Source organism: Mustelus asterias, chromosome 9, assembly GCF_964213995.1.
Source record: "Mustelus asterias chromosome 9, sMusAst1.hap1.1, whole genome shotgun sequence".
NCBI lineage: Eukaryota > Metazoa > Chordata > Chondrichthyes > Carcharhiniformes > Triakidae > Mustelus > Mustelus asterias.
This window is the reverse complement of record NC_135809.1, coordinates 22,927,158-22,944,238: the sequence shown is the minus strand read 5'-3', so window position 1 is coordinate 22,944,238 and position 17,081 is coordinate 22,927,158. Positions and strand designations below refer to the sequence as shown.

Genomic DNA, 17,081 nt, shown 5'->3' with positions numbered 1-17,081 from the left:
CTCACAATTGGGTGATCCAACATGTAGGGTTACAAATAAATTCCATTAGAACTTAAAAGGACCAGTTTTTACATGCTATGCCAATTTGAATGCTGGCAGGTGCAAATGGGATCTGCAGGATGTATAAAATTTGGCTGCATCTTTATTGAATTACACCTGGAATCTGGTGATTCTAGAAATCCATCAGACATAATGGAAATGTAATCTTTGGTGGCACTCAGGCAATGCTGAAAAGATGACAACATTAAAGTTCAAAACGACATCGTTGATCTCTAGACATCTCTCTTTTACAAGAACAGATACATTTAACGATTGATGCCAATTTTATTTAGCTTACAGTTAAAAAAAAATCAAAAACCTGCTGTCTACTTTTTCAACTTAAAGAATTTAATAGGTTTAGGCAGCACACTTAAGTGCAGTGCAGAATTTTGTGCCTGGGTTGGGTACGCAAACATGGGAGAATTCCCAGCTTAGCACACCCGCTCTTTACAATGGCCACCTGCAGTTAGGATTCTAATTCAGGAATGGAGGCTTGGACTGGTCGTCAGGCCTGCCGCCCCCGGATCGAGGCTGCTGGGGGCAGAGGGCGGACTGGACGGAGGCCTGCCTCTAGGTTCCAGCACTTTGTCTCAGTTATTTAGAAGGTTAAAATAAAAAATAGCCCTCCATGCCTCACCTCCCCCCTCCTCCCACGCACACACCCCATGTGCCATCCATACCATCCTATGCCACTTCATGTCCCCACCAACCCCCATGGTCCCTTATATCCCCTGTGCCAACCAATGCTCCCCTATCCACCTCACCACCCCCCATAATCCCTATAGCCCCCACAATCCCATGGCCCTTTATAGCTCCTATGCTAACTTAGTGCCAACTTATGGTCCACCCACCAGACTTTGCCCTTATCCCCTCCATTTTAACTCAGCTCGTGTCCTCTGACAGCTCAACAGTCCTAATAAGCTTATGCACTTTTTACACACAATCATGTTTACTTTTAACAATTTCAAAGGGTGCCAAATCCTTCCCAAAGATGTCCCAGGACCATGTTCAAAAAGAGATATCTGACCTCTCCAAAGTGGTACCCTGGCTATCCAAATTAATTCACCAAGCTCAGACCAGCTCTTATCTGGTCTAATCAACACACTCCACACTTCAGTGGAGACAGTCGGTGATTGTAACCGCTCTGTAACCGCTGATGTACGAACCTTGGCCTGACCCCAGTCCCACCATCATGAACACAGGAAATGCCGTGTTCACGGATAGGACTTAGTTCCGGCCGCGACGATGGAAAGCCTCTCCACCTTAGCGAAAATCTGAGCCTAAATATCTGTGATGTGGAGATGCTGGCGTTGGACTGGGGTAAGCACAAATGACCTGTGCTTACCTAAATACCTACACAGAGGAAACAATCAATGCTTTTAAACTGACTTTTGGTCTCCTTGCTGACAAAATCTACAGTAGTTTCTCTTAATCATAACACCCAACACAGGAAATCAGAATGGCCTCCAGAGGATGAAGGTAAAATAATGTAAAGGGTGTAATGAATCGAGCCAGGTGTTCTACTCTATTCATAACACACTTAACATTCCTTCCCCTTTGACCCTAAAGGCCAGATTAACTTCCTGTTACGATGCTGTGGACAAAATAGCTCGGTGCCTCAAACGTGTCTAGTTTCAAGTTGTCAAGCATCTCATGTAGCTTCATGTGCATAAGCATAGTCATTTTTAAGAAATAGGTACCTAGGTGTTCACATTTACATAAAAAGGGGGCTTCTGAGCCAATGTAAAAAATGCTATGGTTAGTTCCTAATTCGAGCATTTCCTCAGTGGGATCCATGTACAGTTCCCTCCCATTTTTGAGTAACCACCTGAAATAGGAAGGTTACTAGGCTATAGAGAATAGAACATCATTTAAAAACTTGTGTGGTCAGTAATATCCTATGATCACAAGTAATAAGTACTGTACTTTTTAAATGGAGTTCCATCATTATAATTTAAATAGATTGAGCTAATTTAACCTGGATTTCTCCATACACTTGCAGTCTAGACTTATTTCCTTATGACCGTTTAGGCAACAAACTCACAGCTATAACATGTGTTTTCTTTAGCAGAAGACACAATAGATTCAATATTTACATCATTGATTCCAAATGATGTGGGCTCTAACGGAGTGCATTAAGGTTGGATATATGAAGACATCAGTTCCTTATCACAGTAACCTTTATTTAAAACATAGCATCACAAGAAAGGATAACAAAATGAAACATACCTTCTGTAAACTTATGCTGGTGTCATAAAGGGACATAAAGAAACACTTTAAACATGTTCAAAGCAAAAAAATGTTTATTTATGTAGCATCTTTCATCACATCAGACCATTACAAAGTGCTTTACGATGAAGTAGTTTAGAAGTGTAGCCAGTGTTGTCATATAGGAGCAGGAGAAGGCCATTCAGCCCATTGAACCTGCTCATGATCAGGCAGGTTGACCTTCCAGGTTGCTTCGTGGCCTTTTGGCTAAGATCAAGCGTGGGACCAAGCACCCACACTCCCCGCATCCACACACACTCCCCCTGTACAGATACATACAAACACACATACAAACACAAACACATACATACACACACACAGACAATGTCCCGCCATCAGACAGCCTCCCCCACCCCCACAGACACACCCCCCTCCCCACAGATACACACAAAAAATGTCCTGCCCACAGCCCCCACAGACACACACACTCCACCACCCCCCCCGCCCCGCACAAATGCACACACCCCCCCCTACCCACACTATATTACACATACACACACCCCACCCACACTATATTACATACACACACCCCACCCACACTATATTACATACACACACCCACCCACCCACACTATATTACATACACACACCCCACCCACACTATGTTACATACACACACCCCACCCACACTATATTACATACACACACCCCACCCACACTATATTACACACACACATTCTCCACCCACACTAAATTATACACACACACCCATTATATTTAGGATAGTAAACTTTAGGATAGTAATGGAAAAAGATGAGTGTTGTCCTATGGGTAAGGTGCTGAATTGGGGGAAGGCTAACTACAGCCGGATTAGGCAGGATTTGGTGGCTGTTGATTGGGAGAGGCTGTTAGAGGGTAAATCCGCATCTGGCATGTGGGAGTCTTTTAAGGAGCAGTTGATAGGACTGCAGGACAGGCATGTGCCTGTAAAGAGGAAGGAAAGGAAAGGTAGGATTCGAGAGCCGTGGATAACCAGTGAAATTGTGGGTCTAATCACAAAGGAAAAAGAGGCATACGTGAGGTCCAGGCAGCTAAAGACAGATGGAGCACTGGAGGAATACAGAGAAAGTAGAAAAGAACTCAAACAGGGTGTTAGAAGGGCAAAAAGGGGTCACGAAATGTCCTTGGCAGACAGGATTAAGGAGAATCCTAAGGCATTTTATACATACGTTAGGAACAAGAGGGTTGTTAGGGAAAGAATCGGACCTCTCAGGGACAAAGGAGGGGAATTATGCTCAGAACCAAAGGAAGTAGGTGAGATCCTAAACAAATTACTTTGCATCAGTATTCACAAAGGAGAGAGACATATTGACTGGTATTGTCTCAGAGAGATGTGTTGACCCGTTAGAAAAAATCTCAATTACAAGGGAGGAAGTGTTAGGTTTTTTAGGAAACATTAAGACAGACAAATCCCCAGGGCCAGATGGTATCTATCCTAGACTCCTCAGGGAGGCGAGAGATGCAATTGCTGGGCGTCTAACAGAAATCTTTGTCTCTTCACTGGACACAGGTGAGGTTCCAGAGGATTGGAGGATAGAAAATGTGGTCCTGTTATTTAAGAAGGGTAGCAAGGATAACCCGGGTAATTATAGGCCGGTGAGCTTGACGTCCGTGGTAGGGAAATTGTTGGAGAAGATTCTTAGAGATAGGATATATGCGTATTTAGAACTGAATAATCTCATTAGTGATGGACAGCATGGTTTTGTACGAGGGAGGTCATGCCTCACAAATTTGGTTGAGTTTTTTGAGGAGGTGACAAAAACGATTGACGAGGGAAGGGCCATGGAGGTCGTCTATATGGATTTTAGTAAAGCGTTTGACAAGGTCCCTCATGGCAGGCTGGTGCAAAAGGTTAAATCTCACAGGATAAAAGGTGAGCTAGCTAGATGGGTGGAGAACTGGCTTAGCCATAGAAGACAGAGGGTAGCAGTGGAGGAGTCTTTTTCTGGTTGGAGGTCTGTGACTAGTGGTGTTCCGCAGGGCTCTGTACTGGGACCTCTGCTGTTTGTGATATATATATATATATAAATGATTTGGAGGAAGATGTAGCTGGTGTGATCAGTAAGTTTGCGGACGACACGAAGTTTGCTGGAGTTGCGGATAGCGATGAACATTGTCAGAGAATACAGCAGGATATAGATAGGCTGGAACATTGGGCGGAGAAATGGCAGATGGAATTAAATCCAGATAAATGCGAAGTGATGCATTTCGGTAGATCTAATGTAAGGGGGAGCTATACAATAAATGGCAGAACCATCAGGAGTATAGACACACAGAGGGACTTGGGTGTACAAGTCCACAGATCCTTAAAGGTGGCAGCACAGATGGAGAGGGTGGTCAAGGAGGCATGTGGCATGCTTGCCTTTATTGGACAGGGATATAAAAGTTGGCATATGATGTTGCAGCTGTATAGAACGTTGGTTAGGCCACATTTGGAATACTGCATCCAGTTCTGGTCGCCATACTACCAGAAGGACGTGGAGGCTTTGGAGAGAGTACAGAGAAGGTTTACCAGGATGTTGCCTGGTATGGAGGGTCTTAGCTATGAGGAGAGATTGGGTAAACTGGGGTTGTTCTCCCTGGAAAGACGGAGGATGAGGGGCGACCTAATAGAGGTGTATAAAATGATGAAGGGCATAGATAGGGTGAACAGTGGGAAGCTTTTTCCCAGGTCAGAGGTGACGAACACAAGGGGTCACGGGTTCAAGGTGAGGGGGGCAAGGTTCAACACAGATGTCAGGGGGACGTATTTTACACAGAGGGTGGTGGGGGCCTGGAATGCACTGCCAAGCAAGGTGATTGTGGCGAACACGCTGGGATCGTTTAAGACTTATCTAGATAGCCACATGAACAGACTGGGAATAGAGGGATACAAAAGAATGGTCTAGTGGGCACATGATCAGCACAGGTTTGGAGGGCTGAAGGGCCTGTTCCTGTGCTGTATTGTATTGTTCTATTGTATTGTTCTATTATATTATACACACACACACACCCCACCCACACTACATTACACAGGTAGTGCAGCCTTTCCTTAGAGTCTTTCTTCCTCACTGGAGTGTATCTTTTAGAAATGTCTCTTTAAATATCCGGCACTATCTCAATACTGACCTATCCATTCACCTAATTTCCCAGTTCATTCTGTCTTCATAATTGCCTTCATTTAAGTTTAAAATACTAGTCTTAGCTCCACCCCTCTCTCCCTCAAACTGATTGTGAAATTCCATCATATTATAATCACTGCCACCCAGGGGCACCTTAACTATGAGGTTATTAATGAATGTTGTCTCATTGCACATTACCAGATCTTGTTTAGCCTGCTCTCTGATTGGTGCTAGAATGTACTGCACTAAGAAACAGTCCCCAAAAACATCCTTTGTCAAAGGTAGCCTGGGCGATGAGTTCAATTTGATACTATGGGCGGAATTTTCCTCTCCCACCCGCCACGGGCATGGTAGCGGATAGGATACGGACCATGCAAAGATCCGTTGATCTCGGGCAGGATTTTCCAGTCTGGGGGCGAGCATGGCCGGAAAATCCTGCCCTCTATGTGGATCTAAATCACCCATTATTAGTGCTGTAGCTTTCTCACAAGTCCCCATTATTTCTTCCAGTAAACCCTGTCCTACAGTGTGGTTGGGGTCGGGATGGGCGGCTATAAATCACTCCCACAAGTGGCTTCTTATCTTACTATTTCCCATCTTTTCCAAAACTAATTCTACATCTAGATCTCCAGAACTAGTGTCATCTCTCTATTGTACCAATCTTATTTCTATGACATCTCCTTACACATAACTATCCTTTGCATTAAAACTTTTATGGTAAAATGATGCAAAGTTAAAATATTTAAAAGTACATGCTCCTATTTGAAATGAAGAGACATTAAATTTTCTTTTCTATTGGGCTACAGATTCTGTTTGAAAATGTTTGTTGTTAAAATACATCACCTCATGTAAGATTGAACTTTGGCAGATAATATCCCACACCTCCCAATAGTCTGTCACAGATTGCATGTTTTTAGATATTGTAAAAAAAATAAGATTGGCCATAATTTTACTTCTCTCCAATTGAAATCATTACTTGTACAATTTTAGCAAATATGCAACACTGATAAAGCTCTTCAATGCTGCAATTATCAAGATCAGAAACTTTATTTATTTGGTGTATTTGGCTCATAAAAGACCAACAGCAGAACCTGTACAAGACAGTTCTAGCTGATATGTAGGCGTAACCTGGCCCACCCAATGTGAAACATCTGTGTTAAAATTGTTCAAGGAATTACATAATAAGCCAAAGCTTTAAGCATCAGCAGGGACTGCCTTCAGACCGGGTCAACTGATGTTTTTAATACTAGACCTAGGCTAGCAAATAATCTTGAATGCCTTATTTCCTTTAGAGGATCTCTGCTCTGCCACAATTATCATATGTAATCACTGTACTTATCAAAGGATTGGGAAAATAAAATCCAAATGTCAAACATCAATTGTCGATGGCATTTTTTCAGTATTCTCCGACATCAATCACATTTTTTAAAAACGCGCTTAAACAGATTTCATGTTTTACCCTACATCATACGATGGACGAACTGCAAAGCCAATTTAATAGTTTTGTAAAGTGACATCACCCTCAGACTATGTTCATGGCGAAATCTCCCAGAAACCCTTTGATGAAACAGTAGTCAACAGTTTACAAGCAATACAAGGGCATGCACAATTCTGTCCTCCCATTTCATGTTCAACGTTGGCAACTGGTGAGAGGAAATTTTGAATACGCTCCAGTGGCTGCATTAGTCAGGCTGAACATCAAAGGCAAACAATTAGAATTCAACAATGACCAAGTTCTCTGTTTATTAGGAACTGTACAAAAACAAATGGGCCGTTCAATGTCTCAAACCCGATCCACTAATCAGTTACATTATGGCCAATCTTAACTCCATTTACTCAACTTGGTTCCATGATCCTTAATGCCCTAGCCTAACCAACAAAAATCTATCAAACTCCGTCTTGAAATTGATCAATTCGCTATAGCTGTTTGGAGAAGAGAGATTACCATTTCCCTTGTGTGAAGAAGAGCTTTCCGACATTTAATATGCTCCCCTTTAAAAACAAAAATAAGAACAGAAGATGTTGGCAATACTCAAGACCGCGGGCCTCCTCTTTGGAGAGAGAAATGGAGCTAACATTTCACCCTGATAACCTATCCTCAAAAGCAGAAAAAGGTCAAGAGTTATAACTGGTTTAAAACAAGGACAGAGTCATGGAAAAGGAATCTACGAGAGGGTGGAAGACAAGAGAGATTAAATGGCCACAAGAGAGGCAAGGCCAAGTGGAGATGGTAAGGGGACATGTGAAGAAACAAAAGATATAACTGGAGGAAGTGAGAAGAGGAAAATGGCAAATCATTACTAACATAGTGAAAGCTCTTTATGGTTACCTCCTACACGGTTGAATTGGTGGTAAACTTTCTCTGCCTACGTGGCTAAATAAATTATGTACTGGGAAACAACTAACATCCATTAAACTATATCTTAACAATGCAAGAGCTGCCTTCACAAGAAAACGGACAAGAAATCATGTACAGTAGGTCACAAAAGAAAATGCTTGAAATACTCAGCATGTCAAGCAGCATCAGTGGAGATAAAAACATTTCAGGTTGATAATGTTTCATCAAAACTGAAAAAAGTTAGCATTGTAATATATTTAAGCAAGTGTCGTCGAGTCAGGGAAGGAGTTGGGGAAAGAACAAACGGGAAGGTGTGTGATGAGGTAGGTGTTGCAGGGAGTGGGATGCGGGCTGAAGAGATCAAACAACAAAAGGGATGATGGTGCAAAAGCAGGTGGAAATTGGACAAGAGACAAAAGTTGGTACTAGGAGAGGTGTAAATAGGAATAGCAGAATCTGTACCAACAGCTGCAGTCCAGAAACACAAAATTGGGGATAGGGTTCACTATCTGAAATGGTTGAACTCTTGAGTAAAATGCCAAATCAAGGGTGAGGTGCTGTTTCTCAAGCTTGCCTTCAGTTTCATTAGAGCAGATAGGAGGCTGAGGACAGGGAGATCAGAGAGGGAGTGAGGCAAAGAATTAAAACAACAAGCAATTGGAAGCTCAGAGTCATACTGGGGAGAATGGAGTCAGTCTGCAGTCAGCCAATAATGATTTCGTTTTGCCAGCATTGAGGGACTGCATTGTGAGATGTGAAAACAGTTGACTAATTTGAAAGTACAAGTAAGTTACTGTTTCACCTGGAAAGGAGTTTTGGATGAGGTAAAAGGACAGGACCATCACCTCTTTTGTCATTTAACCTCATCTACTTTCCTCTCGATCACGGGCCTTACCTTTTGTCCTTTTCTTCATTTTCACCCATCCCTTATCCCTCTGGACTTGCTTCAAACCCCATACATCCCTCAACATTTTTCCAGTTCTGATGAAAGATCACAAACTTAAACTCTGTTTCTCTCTCCACAGATTCTGTCTCATTCACTGCATATTTCCAGCATTTTCAGATTTTATTTCAGATTTCCAGCATCTACAGAATATACATTATTTGTATTAGTCCTTTTTCTGAAAACGTATGATGATTGTTCAGTGGGTATGTTCCAAATTGATACGGTGCCATATAAATTAAGAAAGTTCCCTACAGACGTTGAGTTAGCTGACCTCATCAAGGCTGTCAATGATGGTGGTCTGAATTGCTTTGGCACTCCCAGGCTTGAGAAGGATGGGAGTAAAGGACACTTAAAAAAAAGGGATTCCTGCTTTCATTTTAATATTGGTCCTGAAAATTAAATGTGTTTGGACATTTAGTGAAGAGAGCTTTGAGTTTATCTATGATGCATCTTACCACACAATCTCTCTACCCTTGCTTGGAACAAATTATCTGAACAAGTACCAAGTACAAGTTGGCATTCTCCTATATGTTTGGGGGGCGGGGGGGTTATTTTATTATAAAAGAGGAAGAACAGGGGCTGTGGTCAACTGTAGTCGAATGAACAGCAGCTCTGATTTCTCACAGGCTCCCAGCGTTCTCCACTGCTCCTCCTTTCCTCCCCTCTACTGCTCTGTGTTTGCTCTCCCAGGGTTTTGCTCTTTCCAGACTCCTGCCAAGGATTGACAGACTTTGCAATGAAAACCAAGCACACCCATCTCACTGGCACCTGTAAGTAAAACCTTTTCTTAAAAGCTTTGTTGAAGCACGCTTTACATGCACTCATAATATAAAAGTATGGGGGGAGGGGGAATAGCACGCTGTGATTACTTAAAGGTTAATCAACCTAAAGAGTTTGAGAACCATTCTCAGTTGTGAAATGGAAACAAAAGCTCATGCCCATTAGTAACCCTCTTTATACCTTAAAGAGGAAAAATTGTGAATTTACATGTGTCATATAGTTCTGTACATCTGTCTTAAATACTAATTCACAATACTCAACATGAAATTGTCACAGAAAGGCATTTCGTGTAAAGTACAAAAATTTGAAAAGTCGTGATAATTTAGCATTCAAAGGGGACAAAGTAATAGAATAATAGAATCATAGAAATCCTACAGTGTAGAATATGCTGTACAGAGGCAGCTTTTCAGCAAGATTGAACTGATATTAAGGCAAGAACTGACAAAACATGGTTGATGGCAAATGTTGAGCAACAGCAGCAAACTATCAGAAAGTTAGTTTTTAAAAAGTGAAACATCATTGCTCCCATTTTAGCTTGCTGCACACTTCCTCCATAAACTTCAGCGTCAACATTAATAGTACTCGGAATGTTGGTGCCAGTCCATTCTGGGGAGAGAGAAAAATTGCACAGAAACCCATAGACCTCTGAGCCAATGTTCTTAATTTATAGCCTCAAACTGTCCATTCCACTATTACCAGCAGTAATTCAACCAAGTGTTTAAGAGCTCAAGATATGCTCTCCACACGCAACCCAAGCTTGGAAGGACAAAAGCTATAATTGTGCTGCTGGATGTTTTCAGCTAAAGTGTACATAATATGAGAATTTTACTCATTCATCATTACATTTCACTGATACATTAGTGACAACACCGAAATTCAATCTAACCTGCAGTACAGTGCTCATTGATCCAAAATATAATAGGTGTACAGTATTGGGGTAATTTTGCAAGCGTGTGCTCCCAGCATGGTGCCCAAATACAAGGGACAAGCCGATTCTGTGAACTGGGTAGCAAGGCTCCAAACCAGAAATCTCACCTTGTAAAAACTACCTTTTAAAATTCACCAAATTTATTTGAACCTTCATGAAAAATATTTCAAGGGCAAATTGGTATTTTTAAAAAGAAAACAGTTAAAATATTTTTTTCCCCTATTTCTGAGCAGATTTTGAACATTTTTGTTGGGGCCTCCAAACAACACTGCATGAACGTGGCAAGAAAAATTACAGAATCTAACAACGTAAGTATATTTGCATCGCGATGACTCTCAGTTGATATATTGCATCATGTGCCATCCAAGCCAGGAAGATATAACATTTAATCTCTGGACTGAGCTGGGCTAGCTAATCATAGAACCTCTACAGTGCAGGAGGAAGCCATTCAGCCCATAATCATAGGTGGAAAGTGGGACACAGTAATTGGCTTAAGCTCGAGCAGAAAAATAAAAAGTCACAAGTCACCAACAAAACTTTTATATCTTGCTATCAATTGAAGCCTGCTGGACTTACATATTTACAGACTTAGGGCATGGGATATGCTAAGCTGGCTGTGATGCCACGTGCTGCAGCTGAACAGTGTACGGCCAGTGACTGCAGACTATTCAACTGCAGTGCGGGGCATCAGGCAGTGAAGGTCATCACTGCCCATGGAACCATATCCCACCATTGACATTGGAAAAAGAGGCAGAGAAAATTAAAAGGGGAAAAACAACAAATCCCATTATCAATATCGCTATCGAGTGAGAGAACAAACAGAAACTAGGAGGTAAAAAAGGCTGTTAATCATTTTAAAAATATATCTCTGATGTTAAAAAAGAATGTTTAAAGTGAAATTTCTTCTCACAGTAGCAATATGTTTTAATCAATATTATTTGCAGCTGAATGAATCGTAGACTCCTTACAGTGCAGAAAGAGGCCATTTGGCCCATCGAGCCTGTGCAGACAACAATCCCACCAAAGCCCCATCACTGTAACCCCACGTATTTATCCTGCTAATCCCCCTGACTATAAGGGGCAATTTATCAAGGCCAATCCACCTAACTTGCACATCTTTGGACCATGGGAGGAAACCAGAGCACCCGGAGGAAACCCATGCAGACACAGGGTGAACGTGCAAACTCTACACAGTCGCTCAAGCCTGAAATTGAACCTGGGTCCCTGACACTCTGAGGCAGCAGTGCTAACCACTGTAGCGGTCTGCTCTTATATTACCATTCACAATTCTGAATTTGTGTTGGACTAAGAAAAGTAGCTTTCAGCCTTTAGCCTTGCTCCTAAGTAATACATATTTAAATAACAATACATAGGTTGAGGCAGGTTTTATGAATTTGTAACTGGCTGGATCAGGGTGTGCATTTAACCAATCTACCGACAATTCCAGATTTTTAAGATTTTGGATTTCAGCTTTTGAGACCATAATTTATTTTAACTCTAATGACAATTATAATTTGATGAGGAGGGGAAATCTTTGCCAACAACTCATAGAATAGAATTATAGAATCCTTAAGTGCAGAAGAAGGCCATTTGGCCCATCGAGTCTGCACTGACCACAATCCCACCCAGCTCCTATCGCCGTAGCCCCACATATTGACCCCTGACACTAAGTGACAATTTAGCATGGCCAATTAACCCAACCTGCACATTTTTGGAGTGTGGGAGGAAACTGGAGCACCCGGAGGAAACCCACGTAGACACAGGGAGAAAGTGCAAACTCCACACAGACAGTGACCCAATTTGGGAATCGAACCCGGGTCTGTGGCACTGTGAGGCAGCAGTGCTAAGCACTGTGCCGCCCACAGTAACAATCATTTGAACATAATCCAACATTGGGGTGCAGGGTTATGTCACTGAACTGCTAGGTACGAGGTATTCTTATTTTAAAAAAAAAACTTAACAGGTTTTGGGGTTCAGGAAGTTTTCATATCAAATTGGAACTAAAGATAGGCACAATAACCTCTACAAAAACCTGTGCAAATATCGACTTCTGAGAATTAGGATCAAGTTTCAGCTTTATAATTTTATTTTGGGTGGGTTTTTAAAAGAATCAATAACAACAACAACAACAGAAAGGACCCTCTGCATCTCATCAAGTGCATTGCGCAGTTCATCCTCTGTACGAGTAGCTAAATGTCAGTGGCAGCCACAGGATGAGGGAGCAAAGTCGCTCTCGGATTAGGCCTGTGAGAACCCCCCCCTCAAAACTGCGGAGAGAAAGGGTTACTGAGGCAAAAATAACAAGACAAATCAGCAACAGTTCTGAAAATTATAAAATATAAAACGTTTTCCAAAAATCAAAAAAAGGAAGCGTCATTTTGCACACACTTTTTTAAAAAAGAAAGTCTGTTTATCTTCTCAACTCCCCGAGCAATCCTGGGTTAATAATGTTGTCCAGGAGGCCGTCAGCGCTCGCACCACAGACCAATTTGTTCCGAGTGTTTATCTCGGGGGCCCTTACCTGGCGCCTGCCCTGCGAACAAGGTCAAAAGCAGCAGAATAATGACAAATGGATGAAGGCGGCCGTCCCCGCTCCGATTCATTGGCCTCTTCTGTCTCAGCTTCTCGCTGCTGCTGAGATAATTCACCAGGAAGCACACTGGGAAATTCCTCTGCCCTACAACTCCAAATATGACCATTGGACGCTGGCCACCGTTAACGGCCCTCTTATTTGCCAATGTTTTTGCTAATGTGTTGTGAGAAAAAATATTTGTGGCTATACTCTATAAATGTGTCTGGCTGAAGAGACTCTAGTGTAAACAATTATTCATTTCAATGCAGGCAAAAAATTAAAAAGGCAATGTTCTGTACCTTTTCTGATGGATGTATTTTTTCTTCTTGATCTTATTGCAGTGAATTGAATATCAAATTATTCCAATAGTACACATGCTCTTAGTAACCTCAGCAAGGTACTCTCTCTAATAAATTAAGGAGACTGCTTTTTGGCACATTTTCAATTCCTGAAATAGCCCTGATCTGAGAGTTCAGGTTTGACACGTTGCATTGGATACCCAGGCAATGTGTTTTTGTCGGGCTGTGTTAGATTTTAAATATATTTAAACATTTTGTAACCACTTGCCTTGAGGAAGCACCCTTCACATACAACAAGCTAAGGTGCTTCAAAGGGGGTGTGACAGACGAGAGTTGACAATGGGCCAAAGAAGATGATATTGGGACAGGCAACCAAAAGATTGGTCAAAGAGATAGTTTTTAAGGAGCATCAGAAAGGTGAGTTTTTAAGGAGCGTTGGAAAAGTGGAGAGAGACGTGTAGCAATACAGAGATTTGGGGAGGAATTTCTGCAGCTCAGGACCTCAACAGCTTTTTGGTTTGATTTATTATTGTCACATGTATATGATACAGTGAAAAGTATTGTTTCTTGCGTGCTATACAGCCAAAACATACCGTACATAGAGAAGGAAAGGAGAGAATGCAGAATGTAGTGTTACAGTCAAAGCTAGGGTGCAGAGAAAGATCAACTTAATATGTGATAGGTCCATTCAAAGGTCTGATGGCAGCAGGCAAGAAACTGTTCTCGAGTTGGTTGGCACATGACCTCAGACTTCTGTGTCCTTTTCCCAATGGAAGAAGGTGAGAGAGAGTATGTCCAAGGTGCATGGGATCCTTGATTATGCTGGCTGCTTTTCTGAGGCAGTGGAAAGTGTAGAGTCAATGGCTGGGAGACTGGTTTGAGTGATGGACTGGGTTTCGTTCATGGACCATTGTAGTTTCTTGTGGTCTTGGACAGAGCAGGAGCCATACCAAGCTGTGATAAAACCAAAAAGAATGCTTTCTATGGTGTATCTGTAGAAGTTGTTGAGAGTCAGAGCAGACATGCCAAATTTCCTTAGCCTCCTGAGAAAGTAGAGGCGTTGGTGGGCTTTCTTAACTATAGAGTTGGCATAGAGGGTCCAGGACAGGTTGTTGGTGATCTGGACACCTAGAAATTGAAGCTCTCAACATTTCCGCTTCGTCCCAGTTAATGGGGCAGCACGGTAGCACAGTGGTTAGCACTGCTGCTTCACAGCTCCAGGAACCTGGGTTCAAATCCCGGCTCGGGTCACTGTCCGTGTGGAGTTTGCACATTCTCCCTGTGTCTGCGTGGGTTTCCTTCGGGTGCTCCGGTTTCCTCCCACAGTCCAAAGATGTGCGGGCTAGGCTGATTGGTCATTCTAAATTGCCCCTTAGTGTCCCGGGATGCATAGGTTAGAGGGGTTAGTGGGTAAAATATGTAGGGATATGGGGATAGGGCCTGGGTGGGATTGTGGTTGGTGCAGACTCAATGGGCCGAATGGCCTCTTTCTGCACTGTATGATTCTATGTAGACAAGGGCATGTCCTCCACTATGCTTCCTGAAGTCGATGACTATCTCCTTCATTTTGTTGACAGTGAGGGAGAGATTATTGTCGTTGCACCAGTTCACTAGATTCTCTATCTCATTCCTGTACTGTGTCTCATCATTGTTTGTGATCCCACCCACAACGGCGATGTCATCAGCGAACTTGAAAATTGAGTTGGAGGGGAATTTAGACACACAGTCTTAAGTGTATAAGGAGTATAGCTGATGGCTTGGCAAAAGAAGTTGGGAACACACAAGAAACAAGAATTGGAGGATTGCAGAGTTGTCAGAGGATTGTAGGGTGGGAGGAGGTAGAGAATAGAGAAAGGTAAGACCATGGAGAGATTTGAACATAAGAATGTGAATTGAAAAATTGAGGCATTGGCGCCAATGCATGACAGCCAGCACATGCATAATGGATAAATGGGACTTGGTGTGAGTTAGGATACAGATAGCAGAGCTTTGGATGAACTCATGTTTATCGTATTTGACAAATGTACTATTTGAGGATGTAACAAACAGGGAAACAAAAATATGTATTTATGTTTCCAAAAGGGATTTGATAAGGTGTAGCATAAAAGGTTCCAGGACAAGATAAGAGCATGTGATGTTGTGGGTGATATATTAACATGGATAGGGGACCTACTACCTAGAAACAGTTAGGATAAATTGGTCATTTTCATGTTTGCAAACTGCTAACTAGTGGAGTGATGCAGTAATCAGTGCTGGGGTCTAATCTATATATAATCTGGATTAATGACTTGGATGAAGGGGCTGATTGCCTCTATTTGCAGGCAATATGAGGATTGGTAGGAAAGCAAGTTGTGAGGAGGATACAAATAGTCGACAAAAGGATACAGATCGGTTAAGTGAGTGGGAAAATATCTGGCAGGTGCAGTATAATATCGGAAATGTGAGACGTAAACTTCAGCAGGAGTAATAGAAAATCAGAGTATTATTTAAATGCGGAGAGTCTATGGGGTGCTTCACTACAAAGAGCCTGCATGTCCATGTGCACATATATCACAAAAGGTCAGCATGCAGGTAATTAAAAAGTTACTTATTATCGTCACAAGTAGACTTACCTTAACACTGCAATGAAGTTACTGTGAAAATCCCCAAGTCGCTACACTCCGGTGTCTGTTCGGATATACTGAGGGAGAATTTAGCATGGCCAATGCACCTAACCAGCACGTCTTTCGGACTGTGGGAGGAAACCAGAGCACCCGGAGGAAACCCATGCAGACACGGGGAAAACGTGCAGGATTCGCGCAGACAGTGACCCAAGCCAGGAATCGAACCTGGGTCCCTGGCGCTGCGAGGCAGCAGTGCTAACCGCTATGCTACCGACGGAATGTTGGCATTTATTGCAAAGGAAATGGAATATAAAAGTAAGGAAGTCTTGCTACAGCTGTACAGGGCATTGGTGAGACCATACCGAGAGTACTGTGTGCAGTTTTGGTCATCTTAAGGAGGGACATATTTGCATTGGAGGCAGTTTAGAGAAGATTCACTAGGCTGTGTCCTAGGATGAAGGGGTTTTCTTATGAGGAAAGTTTCAGCAAATTGGGTCTGTGCTCATTGGAGTTCAAAAGATTGAGAGGTGATCTTATTGAAACATAAGATATTCTGAGGGGGCTCGGCAGAGTAGATGGGAGAGGATATTTTCCCATGTGATGGAATCTAGAACTCAGGGGACATTGTTTAAAAATGTTGGGGGGGGGGGGGTGGTGCGGGTCTCCCATTCAATACAGAGAAAAGGAGGAATTTCTTCTCTTAGAGGGCTGTTAGCATTTGGAGTTCTCTTGCCCCAGAGAGCAGCAGAGACTGGGTCATTAAACATATTCATGACTGAGTTAGTCAGATTTTGATCCATCAGGGAGTCTAAAGTTATGGGAATAGGCAGAAAAGTGGAGTTAAGGCCCCAGTTAGAGCAGCCATGATCTTATTGACTGATGTTACAGGCTGGAGGAGCCAAATAGCCTATTCTTGCTCCTATTCCATATGTTTTTATGTACACAGGGTGGAAGATAGGAGGCCATCCAGGAGTGGTTGGAATTATCAAGTCCACATGTAACACAGACATGGATGAGTGTTTCAGCAGAACATTAGTGCTGGAGACGAGTGACATCACCGAGGTGGAGTAGAGAGGATATGGGGTCAGAAGCTCAACCAGGAGTGAAATAGGGCAGTGAAGTTGTGAACAATCTAGTTCAACTTGAGACATTGGCCAGGGTGGGAGATCGAATTGGTCACTAGATAAAGGAGGAATATAACAACAAT

At 42.5% G+C, this 17,081-nt stretch overlaps 1 protein-coding gene across 3 annotated transcripts in view; it reads right to left on the bottom strand.

Moving 5' to 3' along the window:
* msrb3 (methionine sulfoxide reductase B3) overlaps positions 1-13,058 on the bottom strand; it is a 106,468-nt gene extending 93,410 nt beyond the window's left edge. Inside the window, exon 1 of one of the 3 annotated variants that reach the window (XM_078219809.1) lies at positions 12,922-13,058. Coding sequence is in view for 1 of the 3 variants with exons in the window: in XM_078219807.1 (XP_078075933.1) it covers positions 12,922-13,003 (82 nt within the window). In the remaining 2 variants the exon portion in view is untranslated. The remainder of the gene's footprint in view (positions 1-12,921) is intronic. The other 2 variants (XM_078219810.1, XM_078219807.1) reach the window with 2 other exon arrangements.
* Between the last annotated feature and the right edge of the window lie 4,023 nt (positions 13,059-17,081).